The 22,016-nt window shown below is 45.2% G+C and overlaps 1 protein-coding gene across 1 annotated transcript; it reads left to right on the forward strand.

Moving 5' to 3' along the window:
* The first annotated feature begins 2,629 nt into the window (after positions 1 to 2,629).
* Positions 2,630 to 20,645, forward strand: LOC134168415 (inverted formin-2-like). Its single transcript, XM_062628084.1, has 14 exons — positions 2,630 to 2,771; positions 4,161 to 4,263; positions 4,349 to 4,434; positions 4,930 to 5,030; positions 6,334 to 6,404; positions 6,515 to 6,622; positions 7,590 to 7,660; positions 8,270 to 8,390; positions 8,954 to 9,118; positions 9,829 to 9,931; positions 11,540 to 11,698; positions 12,711 to 13,481; positions 14,947 to 15,006; positions 18,406 to 20,645. The coding sequence occupies exons 2-13, from the start codon at positions 4,183 to 4,185 to the stop codon at positions 15,003 to 15,005; spliced, it is 1,896 nt and encodes a 631-aa protein (XP_062484068.1). The 5' UTR covers positions 2,630 to 2,771; positions 4,161 to 4,182; the 3' UTR covers position 15,006; positions 18,406 to 20,645.
* Positions 20,646 to 22,016: the final 1,371 nt, after the last annotated feature.

Below are 22,016 nucleotides of genomic sequence, written 5' to 3' on the forward strand. Positions count from 1 at the left end.
CTTGTCCTACCCGCTGCCCACCAAAGTCCTTCCCAAATGTATAAGAAATAATCTATGGGACTTGTTAAGAGCTGAAGGTGGGACAAAGCTACATCTCCTGCGCAGAGTCAAGTCTCAACGCAAAGCCCCAGCCATGCGGATGACAGTGAAAGCTAGCCACATTTAGCCGTGGGCTCAGGATTCATAGTCTTGCTTTGATGGTTAAGCCCTGAGCTTTGGGTTGTGGGAGTCAGTGGGAATCTGTCCTTGTTGGCATCCTGCTGCTACTGCTGGGCAGTGTTGCTGGCAGTCATGCTCAAAAAAGTTGGTCAGAACCATGGGAAATTGCCTGGAAGCTAGAAGTGCAGTTATGTAAAGTGACAGCAGGCAGTGGTCTCTGTGGCTTCAGATCCGCTCCTTGGTGAGGGTTGAATAGCATGAACCAACCTTTGGGCTTCATCCCCTTCTCTGACCTCTGACTCATTTCTCTAGTCCAGGGGAACACAGTTGAAGAAGTTATCGAGAGGCTGCTGTCTATCAAGAAACATCCAAACAAGCAAAAGCGAGCTGAAAACCGGTTGTCTGGGAATGTGAATGAAGGCCTCCAGGCTGAGCTAGAACCATGTGCACATGCAGCTCAGAGTCCAGCAGGATCTTCAAACCCCTCCAAGGCATCAGAAACTCCCTCAGGGCCACCTCCCAATGAAAAGAACTCATGTTCCCAGCTCACAGCCTGCTCTGCTTTGCCAGAGACATCTAACCCTTCACCCAATGCTGCTCTGGCACCGCCGTCACCCCCACCTCTACACCCACCCTCTGGCATAGCTGCTGTGACCCCCACATCCCCCATGATGAATGCAACTACAGCCCCTCCACTCCCTGACTTGTCTCCCCCTGCACCCCCATTGCCCGGCATGGTGGGCATCCCTCCCCCTGCACCCCCATTGCCCGGCATGGTGGGCATCCCTCCCCCTGCACCCCCATTGCCCGGCATGGGGGGCATCCCTCCCCCTGCACCCCCATTGCCCGGCATGGGGGGCATCCCTCCACCTCCACCCCCATTGCCCGGCATGGGGGGCATCCCTCCCCCTGCACCCCCATTGCCCGGCATGGGGGGCATCCCTCCCCCTCCACCCCCATTGCCCGGCATGGGGGGCATCCCTCCACCTCCACCCCTATTGCCTGGCATGGGGGGCATCCCTCCCCCTCCACCCCCATTGCCTGGCATGGGGGGCATGCCTCCTCCTCCACCCCCATTGCCCAGCATGGCAGGAGAGCATATAGAAGCTGTGGTGGCCACCCAGTTCAGCTGCCCTCTTGGCTTGGGCAGGCCTCCCCGCAAGACAGTGAAGACGCCAACATTGAGAATGAAGAAACTGAACTGGCAGAAGCTGCCCTCCAATGTGGTGAGAGGTGGGTGCTTCTGGCACAGTCACAGCTGCTTTGAAGGTGACCCAGGGAAAAAACACTGTCTTTGAGTTTGTCAAATGTGGTTGACTCCACTTGGATACAGAACTTCCCTGATTTCCATTATATCTAACCTGCAGAGCTTAAGTAAATAATAGTAGCACAAAACTACTGATAAAATAACCATTCCAACTAAATCAGTAGTTTATAATAGCTGGTTTATAGCTGAAATACTTTGAAATTAGAAGCAGGGGGAGGGATGGGAACATTCCCCAAATCCACCATAACATGCCTTAGGCTTGTGTTCTCAACAGGCTCTGATCTGGGTTCCCCAGACCTTCGTTCCCTAGTTCATGTATAGTTGTATCTGGGTATATTAAAGTCATGAGTAAGAGTACAGGTAAGGATCACATCACAGTTCAAGAAAGACACTGAAAGAACTGGAGATTTGTGAGAATCCCTGACTTGTGTCTTGATTTTTGGGTTACATTTCCCTCTCCTAATGGATCCAAAGAGTGATCCAGAATGAAATGTGAGGAGAAGCCTGGACAGGCAACATCAGCTTTGTCCTAGACAAGCAAGTCCTCACAGAAGCTGGCATAGGTGAAGTCTAAATAAAGCTTGTTTTCAATCACAAGAGAAGTTAATTGTTGGGATTATTTCAGTAGCGACTTCTACAGGCATGTTTAGGTGATTTAAAAAGAAAATATAATATTTTTAAGCAAGTGCAGTGAGAATTAATTCAAGCAGTCCTATAGCCAGCATTTTACAAGAAGGTTCAATTACAAAATGAAAAATGGAGGAAGGACACAGTCAGAAAACACCCAGGTGGTGGCCAGTCCCTCAGCTAGCATGCAAGGAAGCAAAAATAACATCAGTCAGGGACCAGAAAAGAAATGGCCAAGGTCTTTCTCATGCTGATCTAGTTTGCCTTCTGTGGAGTAGAATGCAGTCGTATAGGGAGGCTATATGAGCTGTATGGCCTTTGTGTGCCCAGTGCTGCATCCCCTTACCAGCATATCTTGGGGTAAAGCACCAGGTTTAATTACCCTTTGGGCCCTTTGAATCCTGCCTGTGGGATTTACCCCTCCTCAATAATTAGCATTTGTCCAGGAATAAGATCTCTTCTTATTTGATTCAACTTCTGAGAGACGTCCCTTCTAGCAACTCACATTGTCCCAGAACCCAGGAGCTTTCGGCTGTCCCTGTAGTCAGTCTGAACACCTTTTCTCTTTTCAGAAGGTCACTCAATGTGGGCTTCCGTGAGCAGCAGCAGCGAGGAAACTATAGAGCCAAATTACACAAGCATAGAGCAGCTCTTCTGCTTTCCACAAGCAACCCCCAAAGAGAAAACACCTGCACCAGTGAAGGCAGAACCAAAGGAGGTGAGGAGCTCCCTCTCATTCTTTCGGATAAAGATCACTACAAACAACTCATCTAATACGAGATATCTTCTTTTTCTTTAATGAAGATCACATTTTTGGACTCCAAGAAAAGTCTCAATTTGAACATATTTTTGAAGCAATTTAAATGGTAAGATATGGCAATTTTTTATGACAGTTGACAAAGTTTTGAACAGGTTTTGCATAGTATCTGGAAGTTCCTCATGAAATCTATTTTAAAAAGCCAATACTGATCTGTGTTACTGAAACATCTAAAGATTTCCCAGTTTCTCCTACACTGTCTTTAAAATACTAAATTTAGGGGCTTAATTTTTAATTATGTTTTTACATACAACATCCCCATATGTTGGCAAAGGTGTTACATCTCCATATATGATGGTTTAACCCCAGCCAGCAACTAAGCACCATTCGGCTGCTTACTCACTGCCCTCTCTGTGGCATGGGGGAGAGAACCAGAAGAGTAAAAGGGAGAAAACTCACAGGTTGAGATAAAGGCAGTTTAATAGATAAAGCAAAAGCTGCGCACACAAGCAAAGTGAAACAAGGAATTCCTTCACCCCTTCCCATCAGCAGGCAGGTGTTCAGCCATCTCCAGGAAGGACATCAGGGCTCCATCACACATAATGGCTATTTGGGAAGACAAAACATCATAACTCCAAATGTCCCCCCTTCCTTCTTCTTTCCCCAGCTTTGTATAGCTGAGCATGGCACCATATGGTATGGAATATCCCTTTGGTCACTTGGGGTCACCTGTCCCAGATGTGTCCCCTCCCAACTCCTTGTGCACTTCCAGCCTCCCTGCTGGTGGGGTGAGAAGCAGAAAAGACCTTGACTCTCTGTAAGCACTTCTCAGCAGTAACAAAAACATCCCTGTGTTATCAGTACTGTTTCCAGAACAAATCCAAAGCATGGCCTCATATTAGCCTCCATGAAGAAAATAACTACTCCAGCCAAACCAGCACACCAAGTTACAGATGATATTGTCATCAAAAGATGACTTTTCTGGTGATAGATTGTGAGACACCTCTGGAGGTCAAATCCCTCCTCAAAACAAGGGCAGTGGAGAAGTTAAGAATTAGATTTCTTTTAAGGTATTCAAATCCCCAGAGACAGAGATCTGAGTTGCAGGATTGATCTCTAGCCTTGAGTCATTTGACCAGGGCCAGAACCAAAATTTGGAGCATAGCAGGGATCCAGGTCCCAGTTCTAAGTTCACAGAGACATATCATAGGGACACATCTTAGCTTGTGGATTATTGTGGCTCTCACTAGGGAAAATGCAGGGAGCTTAAGCAGATACATGTCTTGGTAGTGTGCAGCTGTGGAAGAGGGGTCTTTGGGTGACATATCACTCTGCTCTTTCTCCCCACAGCTCCAACGAAGAGGTGGCTGCCATGGTCCAGAATGGGGACCGGACCAAGTTTGACGTTGAGGTTCTGAAGCAGTTGCTGAAGCTTCTGCCTGAAAAGCATGAGGTCAGGAGGAAAAATGGTAACCTTAGTTCCAAGGCTGAACATGCATTGCAGTTGTGAAGTCTTGATTCTTTATTTCTCTCATTAGACAGAAAACCTGAAGGCCTTCAAAGAAGAGAAATCAAAACTAGCGAACGCAGATCAGTTTTATCTTCTCCTCCTTCAGATTCCAAGGTAAGGGTGTTGCTCATGAACTTCAGCCTAATCTTTTTCTTGGTTTACCACTGGGAAGTTTAAGTTTCTTTGTAGGATACTCGCAGACCAACACTGATGGATATAGCTGGTGGATTCCTCCTTCCACCTTAGAGCCATCCCTTTCCTCATTGCCCTTAGATGAAGGGCTGTTGTTGCTTCAGCACCTCCTCTCCCTCTGAAGCAGCAGAAACTGGCCCAGACCCAGGGTCAGACTTGCCCAGAAGGAGGAACCTATATCTCACACAGTGATCAATCTTCTCTTTGATCACAGTGTGACAGCAGAAACTACATCCCCACTGTTTCCCAAGGCAAAAAGCAGCCCCTTGCCTCCCTTCACAAGCCACAAACACTGGTGTCATGTGGATGTGGTTGACAATGATGTTATGGGGTGGCCAGTCTTACCTGTGATGTGGGAGGAGGGCTGCTGTGCTGGCTGAGATCAGCCTTAAGCTTTGATTCGATCTCTTTCCTTAGCTACCAGCTGCGCATTGAATGTATGCTGATCTGTGAAGAGACCATCGTTGTGCTGGACATGATTCAGCCGAAAGCTGAAGCCATCCGGAGAGCCTGTGAAGGTGAATGTCCTGGCTTTATTTCTATATCTTATTCATGACAAGAAGCTTTAAACCTCCCAAAGCTCCAGGGGGAGCTACGCTACCCAGCTCCCAGAAAAACTCCTCTGTGGTTCATTCACTGGTGCGCTGGGGTACAGCTTTAGGCATTTCCACTGGTGGTCAAAGCCTTTAATAGGACCAGAGATCATTTTTCCAAACGCTCGGCCCTCTTTTGCTGCAGCAGATGTATTCCTCTGAAACACTTTCAACAGTGAAGCATTGGAAGCTCATCAACTCTTTCAGAGGAGCTGAATTCAGACAGCAGAGCTGGTCCCGTTACAGCTAATTCATCCATCACTATTTGTCACATTAAGGCCTTCACATGGCAATTTTCTTTGCTGCCAGGAAAGCACTTTCCCCAGGAAGTAGTGATGCTTTAGTTCTTCCCTGCTTACAAATGGAATCAGAATAAAAAGTTTGGTTTTGGGGGCTATAATTTGCAGATGCTCAATTATTGTGTGTACACGGAGAGATCATGCAATAGGTTTTGGCTTCATATGCCAGAAACCTCAGGTCCCACTCTGCTGAGAGCAGGATGCTGTTTTGACACTATCGGGTGCTGTCAACACAACAGAGCCAGTTTCCCCAGCTGCCTGCTGGGGGTTTCTCCAGCTGGCATCACTGCTGCCTGCTGGAATGAATTGAAGCTTTCCCCTAAAAGTGTCTTCCCATGAGCTCAGTTGTCCTTTTAGACCTGTTCCTGCCTCAAAGCCAAGTGCTTCAGAAAGCACACCACTGCAGCACCCTGTCATAAGAATAAGGACAAGGACTGTATCCTTCATGCCCTGATAATCACCTCCACCATGCAAGATCAAGAACAAGGTGAGCGTGTCTGGTTTTAGCAGCCAGCCAGTAATCACAGGGCTGTCAGAACTGGTTTCACTGCACAACTGAATGGAATCTGCAAGATTAAAATTGCAGCCCATTTACCCTTGCTTACACCACGGTAAATCAGGGTACTTCCAAACAAGGCAGCAAGTTGATGGCTGTGAGTGAGAGGGCTCCAACTCCAGGTTATTTTCCATTAGGACTGAGAGACCAGGTGGAAAGAAAGAAAGAAACTTAAGTCCCCGAAAACTTTTACAGCTCATGGAATTGAATCTATCTAGAATCAGTTTCTCTGCAAGTTGGGCCATTGGGCTTCAAAGCTGAAATATCAGATTTGAATTTAGATTTTGGAATTCAGAACCCCTATTTCAGTGTGGTTTAGGAAATATTCTGGTGTAACAGAGGCTTTTGTTTAAAAGTCCTTTATGTTTTTCAGATCTTCTGAACAGTCATCGCCTGCCGCTCTTTTGTCAACTGATTCTCAAAGTTGGAAACTTCCTGAACTATGTAAGTACTTATTTTGTCTTCTTCTGCCCCCATTATGTGTGGGTGGTCTCTTCTAAGGTTGTCATTTAAATGGACACAGAAGTTACATCTGCTTTGTTTTTATCTTGTAGGGAAGTCACACAGGCGATGCTGACGGGTTTAAAATCAGCACTTTACTCAAACTAACAGAAACCAAAGCAAACCAAACCCGCATTACGCTGCTGCACCACATTCTGGAGGTACAAATGCCAAGTCCTGGGTGACAGGGAAGGGGGAGAGACTTATCATGAATGAACCATTTCTCCTACTCTCAGTTAAAGCCACACTCTCATATTCATATCCCCTCTGGCTAGCTGCAGTGTCACAAGCTGGGAATGTTGGAATTACTTGGTGGAGGCTGCTTGTGGGCACTGTTCAGGATGCTCCTTGTTTTAAGACTTGTTCTGCTTTCCTCCAGCATCTTTCCCCTCAATGGCTGGAACTTCCTTTTTCATATTTGTGCAATCTGCACGCCATCAGCTGCAAACCACAGAGCACATGGCCACCAAAGCTATCCTGGCTGGTCTGTACCCATTCAGCCCTTCTGCCTTTCTACAGCTGCTCCTCTCTCCATGAGACTATGCTCAAGCTTTTATTGTTCCTCTCTAAGCGCCAACTGCTTTCTTGCTCTCTGAATCACTGTTTTTAACTTTTTTCTCCATGCTCTGCTCTGCCACCTTCATTCATCAAAGTCCCTCCATTGCAGTTACGCAAGTTCGGGCCCTGCTTTAGGCAGCAGTAGCTTCAGCAAGCACAGCCATGAAAGTAAATTATGCAAATAAGATTCAAGCCCTTTTGAAACCCTTCTGGAACTGTAGAAAGTGTCCAACTGCATCAAACCACAGTTCTGCCTCTTCCCATGGTCAAGAGTAGCTGTTTCAGGATAAGGAGAAAAAGAACTTAGCAGCAGGTCAACTTTGCTTTGAACTATAAGTATTTCTGAACATTCAGCCTTCTTGTATGGTTTTATAGCCCAGGAGTAATGCCTTTCCCCTCTGAATGTGCCATACTGTTTTGAATGTGTCTTGGCAAACTGCAGAGGAGGGGCAGCAGCAGGACTTGGCACAGTCCTCCTTCCCAAGCACTTCTGCCTGTGTCTTTTCTCCTCAGCTTCCTCTCTTAGCTCCTGCTACAGCAAGTAACACTTCTTTCTCTCTTCCGCTTCAGGAAGTAGAAAACAGCCACAAGGACCTACTGGAACTGCCAAAGGATCTTGAATATGTTTCAAAAGCAGCAGGGTAAAATTGTGTGTCACTTCCTTCAAAATAAAAATAAATCCCATGCATATCAACAATGTACCAGAAATTAGGACACACACAGCTGGTATAGCACATTAAAGAAACAGCATCTTACTTAGTTTTAACCGAAAGATTTGGTTGACAAATGTTGAAACCCCTTTAATATAGATTAGTTCTACCACAGCTGGCAGCACTTAGGGCTGAAATTTGCAGAGCTAATTTGCTGCCTCCCAGGCCCTTCCAATATCTGCACTGTCTTTGTGGTACCAGGAGCTTGTGAAGGCCAGCTACCCAGAAATGCCTTCAACCAGGGAAAGTGGCTAATGCCAAGCTCTGGGGGTGGAGAACAGCCCTTTGAATAGGTGGGCTATTTTTGACATTTACATAAAATTGTAGGTAAACCTGGCAGCCTTTTCATAGGTGCTGTTGGAGGGAAGCTGTTTTCTGTGAGCTCAGACTGTATAGATGATAGTTCAGATCGCAGGCTTCAGTTCAGTGAAGTGATGGGAAGTAGAGAGACAGCCAAGCTGCCAGCTCAGACCTGTCCATTCTTTGGTCAGCACAAGATGCTGGAGTATCAGCTAATGGAGGGGTTCTGTGTGATTTCAGAATTAATCTTGATATTATACGCATGGAGTCCAGTACCAATTTAAAGAAGTTGCTAGAGCTTCAGCGAAAAGTCTTATCATCAAACGATGATGTGAAACAACAGTATGAGAAACCTATCCAGGTCAGTAATGGAGCTCTGTTGTATCTCTCCCATTACACACACACAGGCAGTCCGCAATACATGTGCAGCTGAGTAAGCTCATGAAGGGTGGAAAATATTGCTAGGAAACATGCTCTCAGATTTGGAAATAGGCTACAATGCCACACAACCCATTAGTGTCCTATTGCCAGCTCCACCCCAGACCTAGATACCTTTGGTGAGGCCGTTTCCTAAGGCACCTGCCCCAACTGTTCTCTCCACATGGTATGTGAAGTGACTTCATTGAGTGAAGTTGTTCACCCTCTATCTATGTGGATCACATAATAAAGCCCTTCAGCTGAGATTAAGCTTTACATTGAGCTTATCATGTCTTGCCCAAGCCACCCTTGTAAATTGGCACAGCACGGTTGGCAGGGGCAAATGTCATCCGGAATTCTTAGTTTCTCCCCACATTTTAAGCTCTGATGCAGATAAAAGCTGCAGCCTACTCCAAGCTCTTAACACTGACATCCTTTTTCCTTTAAGCGCACTTCACTCCTTGTCCTCTGGATGGTGTTTTACTGTGTATATTAAATGCATTTCAGGATAGCATTGATGCCTCCAGAAAGCTAGAAGAAGAATTTGAAACCATTGAAAGGAAGAGAGAAGAACTTGCAAATTATCTCTGTGAAGACCCAAGCAAGTTGTCCTTAGAGGACATATTTAACACCATGAAGACCTTCAGAGACCTCTTCATCCGAGTCCTGAAGGTTGGCATCTGCACACACAATGCTGAGCATCCCTAGTACTGGTGCATGCCTCTTCTCTGACAGCGGTGGGATAGGTACTCAAATCCAATGAGGGGAAGATGCTGGTTATGGCCTCCTCCTTTCAGTGCTTCACATGACATCACCCAGTGAAGAGGTGTCTGATCACAGCATCCTCATGCAGTGCTGGTGCTCCTGGCCTGGCCCAGACGCTGGTGTTTTGGGATTTTGGTGCAACTTTAGCTGCAGAGTCACAAAGGTGCTTTGGAGTCAAGTCACACTTGACTCCAGTCAAGTGTCAAGTTTTAGAGGAAGGGGCTAATAAAACTTAACCCTTTACTCCAACCTGAGCAAACAGACTCAGAAAAGGGATGTGTAGTAAAGAAGCCAGCAGTTTGGAGGGAATTGTGGCTTCAGTACCTTCCACTTCTGTCTCAGCTAAAGGTCAGGTGGAAGATCTGCACACTGGTAGGTAGCTGTGTTGGACAGCTCACCACTGTCACCTCTCACTGGGATGTGGCTGAGTCCTGGCCAAGCCCAGTGGTGTTGGCTTTTGGCAAGACAACCCCTATTCCATATGCCCATTTTATTTACTGCACAGGATAAGGCCAGAATTTCTTATCCTCCCTTGCAACAATCTCTGGATCTTTCTTTTCATCAGCTTCTCTAGCAGACATTGCCACTCTTCTCATGCCCTTGTTACCTCACTGCAGGAGAACAAGGACAGAAAGGAGCAAGCTGCCAAAGCAGAGAAGAGAAAGAAACAGCTGGAAGAGGAAGAAGGGAAAAGACAGAAGGGAGAAAACGGAAAAGTCAGTGAGTATCTGAAAGGACTTCAAAAAAGAGAGATGGAGCTGAGAGGAGCTTTTTACTGGCCCCGCTTTAATGGACCGGCAGTGGTAATTTATTTTGTGGGTTTCCACATGCTGATGACTAAAAGCTTTTAGCCTTAATGTCTTTCAGCCGTAGCTGAGAACTGATATTTCACAGTTGTAGCTGGGCAGAGAAGTTAATTTTAGGTTTGCTGACTGAATAGCAGAAAAAAAAAATCAAATTGAAACATTTCAGTTAACTTTTCAGTTTCTAAACATAACTTTTGAATTCCAGATCTCACAAGAAACATTTGACTTCCCCAACCTCCGAAATACCTATATACGCTTGAATAATCTCTCTACCACAGACTACTGATATCCCAAAAATCATAGAATCATAGAATAGTTAGGGTTGGAATGGACCTTAAGATCATCTAGTTCCAACCCCCCTGCCATGGGCAGGGACACCTCACACTAAACCATATCACCCAAGGCTCTATCCAGCCTGGCCTCGAACACCACCAGGGATGGAGCATTCACAACTTCCTTGGGCAACCCATTCCAGTACCTCATCATCCTAACAGTAAAGAATTTCTTCCTTCCAATCTAAACTTCCCCTGTTTAAGTTTTAACCCATTACCCCTTGTCCTGTCACTACAGTCCCTAATGAATTGTCCATCCCTATAGGCCCCCTTCAGATACTGGAAGGCTGCTATGAGGTCTCCACGCAGCCTTCTCTTCTCCAGGCTGAACAGCCCCAACTTCCTCAGCCTGTCTTCATACAGGAGGTGCTCCAGTTCCCTGATCATCCTCATGGCCCTTCTCTGGACTTGTTCCAACAGTTCCATGTCCTTTTTATGTTGAGGACACCAGAACTGCACACAGTACTCCAAGTGAGGTCTCACAAGAGCAGAGTAGAGGGGCAGGATCACCTCCTTCGACCTGCTGGTCACGCTCCTTTTGATGCAGCCCAGGATACAGTTGGCTTTCTGGGCTGTGAGCACACACTGCTGGCTCATGTTCCTTTTCTCATCCACCAACACCCCCAAGTCCTTCTCCGCAGGGCTGCTCTGAATCTCTTCTCTGCCCAACCTGTAGCTGTGCGTGGGATTGCTCTGACCCAGGTGTAGGACCTTGCACTTGGCTTGGTTAAACTTCATGAGGTTGGCATCAGCCCAGAAATCCTGCAGGTAACTTCAATCTGTATTTCTCTGTGCAAAAATAAAAGGCACAACTGAAAAGTACATTTGAAAGCACCTGAAAGGAAAGTCTGTATTATTTTCCCTCCAAAAAAAAAAAAGGCTGCCACCAACATGGATAGCAAACAGGAGGTTTTTCAGTGTCATGGTACAACCAGGCACAAGCCTGGGCAGAGCTGGTGCCAGCTTGTAGCACCCAGAGTTTGGGGTATACCTTTTGGCTTCAGAATGGACACACTGCTGCGGGGGCAAGGAGCATGGGCTGCTGCCAGGCCTGGCATTGGTGCCTTGGTTTTGCCCAGTGGTTGCTTGTTCCAGCACAGCAGTACCAACCCCAAGCAATAGCATCACTGCAGTCTCCTTCTGCCCCACCTCATGTGCAGATTTAACACCCCAATCTGTCTCTCTCCCAGTTAAGAAGGGGGTGGTGAAGCAAGAGGAGATGTGTGTCATCGATGCGCTGCTAGCTGACATAAGGAAAGGGTTCACGCTGAGAAAGACAAAGAACAGACACGAGTTGGATGCAATTCCTAAAACCTTGCCTGCAGAGGGCCCGGAGGAGAGCCAGTCTGGTAAGAACACAGATGCTACTGTACCTGCAGCTATTCATTCCCATTTGCCTCTGAGCCTGAGCCAAGCACATAAGCAAGAAGCCTTTATGTTTGTATTTGGGGCATTTTATTTAAGGAGGCTTTGCAGGCAGTGCTGTGGGGAAGAGCAGAGCCCTGAACTGTTGCCAGCCTGGTCTGTCCCAGAATTAGCAGCAATTTAGAGCAGTATGGCCTTGTACCCATGCTGATAAACCCTCTGAGAGGCATGGCCTGCAGGTCAGCCACACAACCGTTCTGATGGGGCACTGGTGTCATCCCCACACAAGTCCCTTCTGTGCTATCAAGTCTCAGTAGCACAGCTTGTCACTGCCTTGGAGCTTGCTGCACCCTGTCTTAGTCTGTTTGGAAGCCCAAAGAAGCCCTTAAAAAAACAGATTCAAAAACTCTTAATTACAGAAAGACCTAAGTCCTTATGTGCTTATTAGGAAACAGCCCTTGGGTTTAGCTTTTGTTTGGTCTTTTGACCTTGTCAGTGTGCGTTAGGTAAGTCTAAGGACATTGGCCTGCCATAGAACCTGAGTTGTGCACTGTGGCTCTCCTAAACCTGCTCTGAAAGGGCAGGATTAGGCTGGCTGATGGGCAGTTTTGAAGTGCTCATGCAGCCAAGCCAGCAATCCCACCTGGTTCTGGACCTCGCAGGTGGGTTCCCTCTTCCTGCCATAGGCTTTCAGGCACCCTTGTTGAGTCCAGGGGCTTCCATGGAAATCAGCTGGTTGGCAGCAAAGACACAGAAATACCTGCTGAAAACAGAGCAGAGGCTTTTCTGAGCTGGAGCCTTGGATTCCAGCTGGGGTGGCCACATGGGATATAAGGAGGATAAAATGGTGCTGCCTTTGCACAGCTTCTTTAGGGTCAGTGCACCCTCCCCAGGCAGCTGCTAGCTCTTAGTAAGCATTCTCAGTGGCAGAAACACATTGATTGATCCCAGATGCAACTTTGCATCTGTGGCTAATTGCATGTTTCTTGTTCAAAGGAAACAGCATTAAGGATCCACAAGCAGCAGGAAAGGAGATGGATGATAAGACCAAGGAAAACAACCTTGGTCATCCCTCAGAAAGCACTTCCCCATCAAACACTACTTTGACGGAGGTGGGTGGAGATGTTACAGATGCTTCAGCTTCAAACCAGGCATTATCTAAACACAGTGCTGGAGGAGATTTGCCACCAGAGACCCCGATGGAAAGCCCCTCAGTAAGCTTGGTAGAAGCTGATGGGGCCCGTCAGCCCATGCCAGGCACTGGGATGAAGCAGACAGACAGCTGGGTAAGCCTCCAGCCAAGCACGAAGGGCGGCTCCATTGCCTTCTCTACTGCTAACATGGGTACAGGGATAACGTTTGTGAGCAGTAGTTCCGCCACTGCTCTGAGAGACCAACACAGATGGACCAGCGGGGCCATCTCAGAAGTCCAGGACAAGGAATGCCCAGCTGATGGCCTGGAGCGCTATGGGCTGGCGCAGGAGCCAGAAACCCAGCTGAGCAAGAGCGGGGTTGACCCTGGCAGTGCTCAGTCTGCTCTCTGTGGGTCTCATCAAGCAGAGTCAAAAGAGATGGTGAAAGAAAATGAAGACCCTGGTGCAAACTCACTGTTGGACACCTCTCAAGAGAAGTCCTTCTCGGAGGAGCCAGCCACTGACTCTTCTTGTTCAGCAACACTTCCTCCAGAGCAAACTCACACCGACAGGGAAAGGCAGAGGTCATCTGGGAAAAGGAGGAAGAAGAAGAGGCACAGCAAAAGCTACTCAGGTAGCCTTTTTCACATATAGTGCTTGGGGACCGAGTTAAACTGGGGAAGCTTCCTCTTATATTTGTATACATCTGTTCCTCCCCACTTCAAGGTCCAGTGCCCCCTGCCCCTAGAGCCACACTGTTTCATGGAGCTGTTATTTTTTTTAAACCTGAAAGAGGCTGAAAAAGAAAAACATAGGCATAGTTCATTCTCTTGACATTTACAAGTAGTTTATAAAAGGGTAATGATGAATCAATAATTAAAAAGCCCATTACACATAAGCAGTAAAGATGGCAATAAGCACATCTGTCAAGTGTGCTAAAGACAGCTACAAGGCACGGTTATGTGCAAACAAGAGCCCCATTAGACTCCAGAGCAGTGATTAAGAGCAGTTAATACTGCGTACTTAATCAGCCATCACCTCCTCCCAACTACTTACAAACACATAAATGCAGCAATATCAGTGCTGACCTGGGGTTGGTTGTTTTTAACTCTCCTAAAGCCTCCTTGCAACAACATTTTGCCTGCAGTCACTTGATAGCCTGCCACAGGGGGACTTAGGTGGGTCCTGAACTTCAGGCCCTCAAATCATCACTATAGGAAGAGGGGGGAAAGTCAGCAATTAGAAAAGGTGATCTTGTTAATGCTTCTGTGAAGGATTGGCTTTGGTCAGCCAAATCAATCCTTCACACTGGGTTGCCCCACTGGTACTGGGAGAGAGCTCAGCCACGGGAGGCATGGAGCCACCCACGTCTCTGCCTCATGGGAGATGTCCACTGCTGGTCCCAAACCTGGGAGATGCATCCAAGTCCCTCAAAGTCTACTGAACTGAAGCCACCCTTGGGTGGGTACTTGAATCCTAAAATTGAGGTGTCTCACAGTGAGGACACATGGGTCTGTCAGCCTTTAGAAAGACACAGTATACTAATATACTGTCCAAAGCCTGTTTTCTGCAAGATCCTGGGGTCAAATGGGCAGAAAAGTGGTGAAAGTGTCTTTTTATCAATGTTTAATGATTTTCCTTCCAAAGAAAGTGAAGGAGAAAGGAAAGAGGGGTTTGAATACCCACTGCTCAGAAACATGAGCGTCTACCACTGAGGGACTTACCTTATACTGCCAGTATGCCCTGGAGCTGTAGTTTTTTACATTTCTAAACTTGCCACTTTCACAAACCAGAAGTGGTTTCTGTGGAGCAGTGGTTCCCAAACTTGCTTCCCACAAGGCAGCAGGAGCTGCAGCAATGGGAGCAGCCCACGCTCCCAGCATGGAACCACATGGTGATGCTTTCCTGATGTCTGAAATGAGTATTTCTGGCTTAAGGAACTGACTCCCCCAAAAGCCACAGGATTCCCTGGGCATCCAGGTATGGCTTCTTAGGAAACTGTCTGCTACTAGACAATGTTTTCATTATAAAAAGTTCCCTGTTGTTATATTTGCCTTGCCATGATCAGATGTATTTAGTGTCTCTCTTTTGTTTAAAAGCAGAGGTTGAGACTGATACTGGAGATAATAAAACAAAAAAAGGTTGTGTGGTACAATGAGGTATGTAACTCGCAAAGGTGTTTTTACGTGAACTAACCACAGCATTGGGACTTTACAGACCTAATCAGTATTCAGCATATCAGCTAAGCTTTTTTGTCCTTGTGTCTAATCACAAATACATGTAAAATAAATTTGTTACTCTGATTTTTCCTCTCCAGGGTGTTGATCTTGCGTTGAGTGGAGTCAGTGCTGATCTCCCCTTGACACAGGGTCGCAGCCCACATGTCTGTCCTCTGTGTCAGCAGCAACCAAACCACCTTTCCCTGCAGATAATTAAAAGTCATTATTCTAACCAAGTGAATCCAGCTTCATGTGATAAAGAGTCTTTGCTTTGATCCCATTATTTTCTCATAAACTGTAAAAATGCAATTTCAGTACCTACTCCTTGCAAAGTACAGTGTTTGGTTTGCTTGCAGGTGATCACTTCCTATAGCACTGTTTAAATATAGGTACCTGGAAAAGGGAGTAGAACACTGAACCCTGGGAGAAGTACTAGTTGGGGTAAGACACCAACTCCCACTAAAAGCTAAATTCAGTTCTAGAGTTGCACACAGACTAGTCCATTGGAGCAAACAGACTGCGCATGCTTCTTAGGTGCATTCATGCAGCTTTCTGGGATGGGGGTGGGGGTAAGTCATTTGGCTTTTGTTACCAAAAAAAATAATACAGGTAACCAAATTTCTAGTGAAACAGTGTACCAAGTTTGCTGCATCCTTCACTGATGCTGGCAACATATAATTGCCTCTCAAAAGAAAACTTGAGGAGTTTCAGAATGAGATTTTCATTTGCAAAACTTTGCCTGTTTTTATAGCAAGTGGAAAGAAAAGCAAGAAAAATAAACATTCAAAATACCCACTGTACTGAAATTGCATAGTTATGCATTGTCCTTTCCATGCTGATGAGCATCTCTTATGAGCTGAATCAATAACATCAAACCTCCCTCTGTCTCATTTCCTGAAAGGAATGTATTTATTCTTCAGTTCCCCCAGTGCCTGGGGCTGGGGGCCCAGCTGGGAGCCCTGTTCCCACACAGCCCATCTGCTCCAGCTCCTGGAGTGGCAGAACTGAGGAATGTCTGCAGGATTTCCACACAGGGTTGCTTTTGTTCCTTCACCTGGAGCATCATTTCTAACAAGAGAAAATGAGATACTAATTAGGTAGTTAGGCAGTCCTGACTACTACTGCCCTCCTCTTGGCCCTTTCTGTGATGTGCTGCAGGATTATATCAAGTGGAAAAGGGAAGTAGCTCTGTTGGTTTAAAAGTCCTATGGAAGATTTACTGCAAGAGCAGAAAATCATAGCAGTGAAGCATAAGGAAGAAGTATGTCAGGAGCCATGCCCAGGGAGGGCAGCTGAAACTGCGAGTTAAGCATAATTCACATTATGTATTTTTAAGCACAGGGATTCCAACATGCAGGCCTAAAAACAGTCCCAGTTGAAAAAAAAAAACAGACATAGACAGCTCTGCATTCTCCTTAGCAGACATAGGAAAGCAACACAGAGGAATGCATGGACAAACTATGTTTATAAAGTGACTGATACAGGCAGGAGTTCCAGCACATCCTCAAAATGCAGTGCCTGGCACAGCTGCATTGCATCAGCAGCACCCACCAGTGCTTTGGTGCCCAGAGGGCAGTGACGAGCTGCACCTTGAAACCTGCAATTCCCTTGTTCCTCTCCTCCCATCCTTATGTCACTTGGAAAGGTTAGCCGAAACAAAAACCTGTTTGCTTCTCTTAAATCTCCAGCTTCCTTACTCAGATGCAGCTCAAGTCTGTCCCTCTTGATACAACAGACTTAGCAAGCCTAGAGTGCTGCCATCAATATTTTTTCTAGGATGTTCTACATGATTTGTTTTTTTATTTTCTTTTCTGTCCCAAACACACATGGTCTGGTCAGGTCACAGCACCAGTTCTCTTTTCGTACAGGGTATTTCTCTCTGGTGGATTTGCTGGATGTGGAAGTTGATGGGTCTCAGTGAAGTCATAGGAATCTTCTTTCTTCTTGCGCAGATCCAGCTGCAAGGATTAAGACGCAATCCCCTTACCAGTTTTTAGAGCTTCTGTAACAGCAGCAGAGTAAGGGCCTGTAAAATAAAATTTCAGAGCAGTAAAACACTGTTAAAATCAGGTACAGAGCTCTTGCCTCACTTTGACTGTATCATGTTATGCAGCAATTTCTGTATTGATATTAATATTCTTCAAATGTCAGCTTTTACACCCAAAGAGTGGTATCCCACATTATCTCCATATTCATGAAAGAAATGGTTTAGCTGGTTTTTCTGTGGTATCAAGGCACTGGTGTCACACTCTGTGTGCGCCCTGTTAACATCTGAACTCATTTCCTACCAAATCTGAAAAAGCTTGAAGGACCATTTAACAAAAGCTGACAGTCAAACCCAGAAGGGACTGCACAAATGCCTGAACTCAGGGTAGGTGCTCTTTGAATTCCCTTGACTTAAACCCCAGAGGATTGCTACAGACAAATGTTCACATCTGTTTGTGCAGCTCCCTTTTCCTCTCCTCCCATCTTTATGTCACTTAGCAAGGTTAGGGGAAACAAAAGTCTTGAAAGCACAAGTCTCAACCAGGCTTTGACAGTTTCCCTGCTCACAAATCTACTTGACTTATTCCCTATGAAGTAAAAGGACAAACCAAACTGGGAGCATAGGCCAGTGCTTGAAAACCACAGCCTGGTAACGATGCAGGCAGAGGGCAGGAGGGGAGCACAATACTGTCAGCAGCTATGACAAATACATGGCACAGTAGGACGTCAGCCTCTTCCCACAGACACATCAGGATTTGAGGGTCCAGGTTTTCCTTTTTTTTCTTTTAATTTGTTTTCTTTTAATACTAGAGAACAGATGCTTCACATCTGCTTCTGCAGACTCAGTATTGTCTGTGGGCAGTTTTCTTATAGACCATGGTAATGCATCCAAGCTAATGCTCATCTTCCTGTATGGCCTTTGCCTTCATGTCTGCCGTTAGAAATGGTATTTGTTTTGGTTATGAGTGAGACAAGCTTTTAAAATGATAGTGTGCAGCCCCATCCTTCTGACAGTCCTGCTAAATCCTCTAGGTTTAGTAAGTTCAGCAGTTTAATACCTTGAAGCATATTCCAGTGTTCTGCTTGGAAAACACAAGACTCATGTTGTTGGACTGAACTAGCACCCAGCTTAAAACCAGAGTTGCCCAAAATCTTGAACATCAGAATCAGTTCTGGAAACACGAAGCTTTTATTAGAACATAAACATTTAGCTCTACCTGGGTTTAGGTTATTGGGGGAACCTGAGTCTGATTTCCCTAATAGCACGCTGACCATTAGATACACGCACATGCAAAACCATACTGCTTTTGTCTTATAGTTACAAACAGTTTGCATTTTCCCCTCCTCCTGCAGGTGTCACAACAAGGCAGAAGAAATAACAGGGACCTAGTGAACCACTCACGTGTCCTAAGAGCGCTGCCAGCTTTTCAGAAGCCAGGTTCTGCATCGCCAAAACGCCACTGTTGTCACCTCTGCCCAATAGGACTCACTGCTTCTCTTCGTGCAGCCTTTTGCTCCCTCCCCAAGACGCAGAGAGCCTCCCTGGAGACTTTGGACCCCTCGCCTCATCTCTCATGCTGGGCACTCACAGGGCTGGGGGGCCAGTTCTGTGCATGGTGACATGAAAGGGTCAGAGCTGTCATCTGCTGCCCTGGAAACCAGATCTTTCAACCTGCTCTTAGGCCAAACTCCACTTGAAACGACAGCCAAGTATGGCCCAAGAAAGGACCTCAGTGTTTAGCTCTCAGAGGAATCTTAAAAATAGCAGTGCCTCAACCAAAGTAGGGTATAAATTAAGCAGTGTCTGTACCATCACAGGTGGAAGCATGTTAACTCCCTCTTCTCATCGCCCACTGACAATTTTATATAGGACCAGATCCAAGACCCAGATCAGAGAAAAGTATTTTCACTCTCAATCATTTAAACCCAGGGAAATTGGTTACAGGAGAAAAAAAAAATTTTTTAAAAAAAAAAAAGGTATGTATTTTAGTAAGCATATGGCCATATAAAGAGTGTCTGGTTCTGCATGATGCTTATGTGCAAGTTGAAGCATATCAGTAGTCTTGCAGTCTTCTTACACACGCAGATGCATCCATGAACTTTCAGAGATCCAGGGCCCCAGTTCCTCTTACTAAAGCAACAGAGGTTTTCCAGAGTGCTTTATCAGACACATTTCAGCTCATCCTTTGGTAGATCTCTGGGTTTGAATTCTGTAGTCAGCGCTTGCACTCAATATTCTTCATGTTCAAGCTGTAGAATGTGTAGATTCATGTTACTTTTGCTTTAAAGCTGGGAATGTGCAGTATTGTGTTTTCAAAATTCAGAGATTTATTTCTTAAGTTTTGTAATAACATTGTATCATAGTTTTGTACATAGCTGTCAATTTAAAATTATCTGTGTTTGTTGAATCTATAGTGTGATACTGTGTTGAAACATGAATCAAAGTGGAAGAGCTGGATACATCTAAGAACTATGCCTTTATATGGTAACTCACTGTGGCTAGACTGATGTTCAGGCTAAAGCTTATTTTGCTTTGCTTAACAGGACTTATTTTTGTAAAAACTTTTCTGGACTAAGTTGGAAGTTAAATCAAGAATTAAATCACTGGTTTATTTTAACCAAAACATTGGCATTAGCATATTGAGAATCGGTAAACAAAAGCAGAGATGCGTTGAGAGTAGACACATGGGCAGCTTCAGTTCAGAAGACCCCACAGAGCGGCACAGCCCTTTGTCAACTGAAATTCCATTCCCGGCTGGCAGAAGCAGGCAGAGCCCCACCGTTTCCTGGATAATCACGTAACCCACCTCAGGCTTGACTTGCAGGACTGGCTCTATCACATTTACAGGTTTTCCCATTTCTTTTTTCCTCTTTTCCTCTCTCAGAGCACATCACCCAAGCATCATCCTTTTGCTCTTTAGTCTGGCTTCTCTGCTTTCATATTAGACCCCAGGCTTCAAAAATCTGATTATTAAACACATTTTCCCAGCAACTTTGCAATCTCTGTGTTTCTGCTAGCCCAGGCTCGCCAGCCTCCTCCTCCCTACCCTACTGTTCTGTCAATAGGAACATCATTTGGAGATTCAAGACTCGGGAACAAACAGGCTTTCTGGGTGTTACCTAGGGAACCTTACCTGCTAATGCTCTGCAGACTGCTTGCTTCAGCAGGTGTCCACTTCTCTGTCTGGGCCTTTCAGCTATACCCCATTTCTACCTAGAGAGAGCAGCTCTTTCCACACAGCCAGAAATTTTGTTGCTGTGTTCTTACCTTGGCCATCAAAGAGAGGATGCTTGGCATTATCTTTCCACTGCCCTCAAGAGTTTATGAAAAAATGGGTTATTTTGAGCCACTGCCAGTTATTTGTTTCATAGTCATCTGTGAAAACTACGTTAAATTATCATATCCCAATCATATCCCAATATGCAGGCTGAAGCACAGCATTTATAATTTATTACTCCAGAGCAGCTCTGCTTCCATTACAGTGACTATGAAAAACAGAGGGACAGAACCAAAGCAGGTCAAAGAAAGGTGTTCAACTGGGATGTGCAGTTTTGCTCCATTTTTACCCTAAAATAAAGTTCACAATCCTGAAGATTTTTCAGTGTTTGCAAGGCTAAATTAACTGCAGGTAAAAATGTTACTTGCAGCTACTTGAACAGGTCTGTGGTCATTTAAGTCAACAATGAGTCTGGACCTCAGAAAAGATTTTTTTCTGGTATATTACAGCAACTGCACATGGAGTCCAGTATGTAAACCAGGCTGTGAATGCCACAAGTTTCTAGCTGCCAAATAACTGTGTATTCCTTAACTAAGCATTGGTTATATGATAAAATGAAGCTATGAAAGGTATCAGTATAAGTCTGTTCCAAGTATTTCACATCAGAATTCACATGTGTTTATGAGATGGATTTTTAGGGTTAGTTTTCTGGGAGTTTTGTTTTTATTTTCTGTTTTGTTGTGGGGATTATAGTTTTTTTTTATTTCAATACTGAAACCCCATCAAAGTTTAGAATAAAATAAGTATTTGATAAGTTCCCCTTCTCCTGTGGGAATGGGGAAGACCTATGATTCACCAGAATTTGTCCATCAAAGTCCTATATTTTCCACATAGTTTATAAGGCAACTAAGCGTATAATTGTCCTGTATGCTTAGTAATAATTACCCATTGTTTTCTCTCAAAGAAAAAGTGATGTATAAATGGAGCTATACCTAGTACATGGACATCACCAGTGTTGCACTGTACTTAAAGCAGAGCTGAAATCTGTGTCCAAAGGTATGCCAATATCTTTAAGTTTGGGCATATCGTTTGGTCTTCTCCTACATTCAGTAGAGAATGTATTTCACAGAGGGGGCTGAGAAATGCCTTCTGCTTAGAAAGAGAGATGAAATAAAAATGCACAAGCCCATTTCAGCAAAATTAACCAGTTTTCATTCTGTTCAAACATGAAGCCTGGATCTACAGTGTCACATTTCTAGTTTTTTGTACACAGCGGTCAACCGAGGACAACATACAAGCTTGCCAATAATAAAAGTCAGCACTGTACCAGTCTTATTCTATCTATGTGGTAATAGTCACAGCCATGAAATATGGGTGAACATGTTAGTTATGTTCACCTAATGTATCTGAAAGCAAATACAGTCATGAGCCGTCACAAACCACATTTTGTTTGGTCACCTCATAATCAGGCTGTAGATGGGATATGAAAGACAGCTTTGCCATATCTAGAAAAGCAAATAAAGAGTGTTAAAAATGGGACGGTGGTAATGACAGGACCTCTCTAAGTGGTTGCAGTTACTACACAGTAACAATCTTGCAGACTAACAGCATTGCTTTCAGGATTTGCAATGGAAATAAGGTCCACAGTACAGAGGAAGGTTTCCAGCTCCTTAGTGTAGAGCAGGTAGCAGACCTTATATACTAGTGGAGAATTTAATCACTGCAAGTTAATCAGCATATTCAACA

This window comes from Pezoporus occidentalis, unplaced genomic scaffold (genome assembly GCF_034315485.1).
Source record: "Pezoporus occidentalis ecotype Australia unplaced genomic scaffold, CSIRO_AGI_Poc_V1 ctg31, whole genome shotgun sequence".
NCBI lineage: Eukaryota > Metazoa > Chordata > Aves > Psittaciformes > Psittacidae > Pezoporus > Pezoporus occidentalis.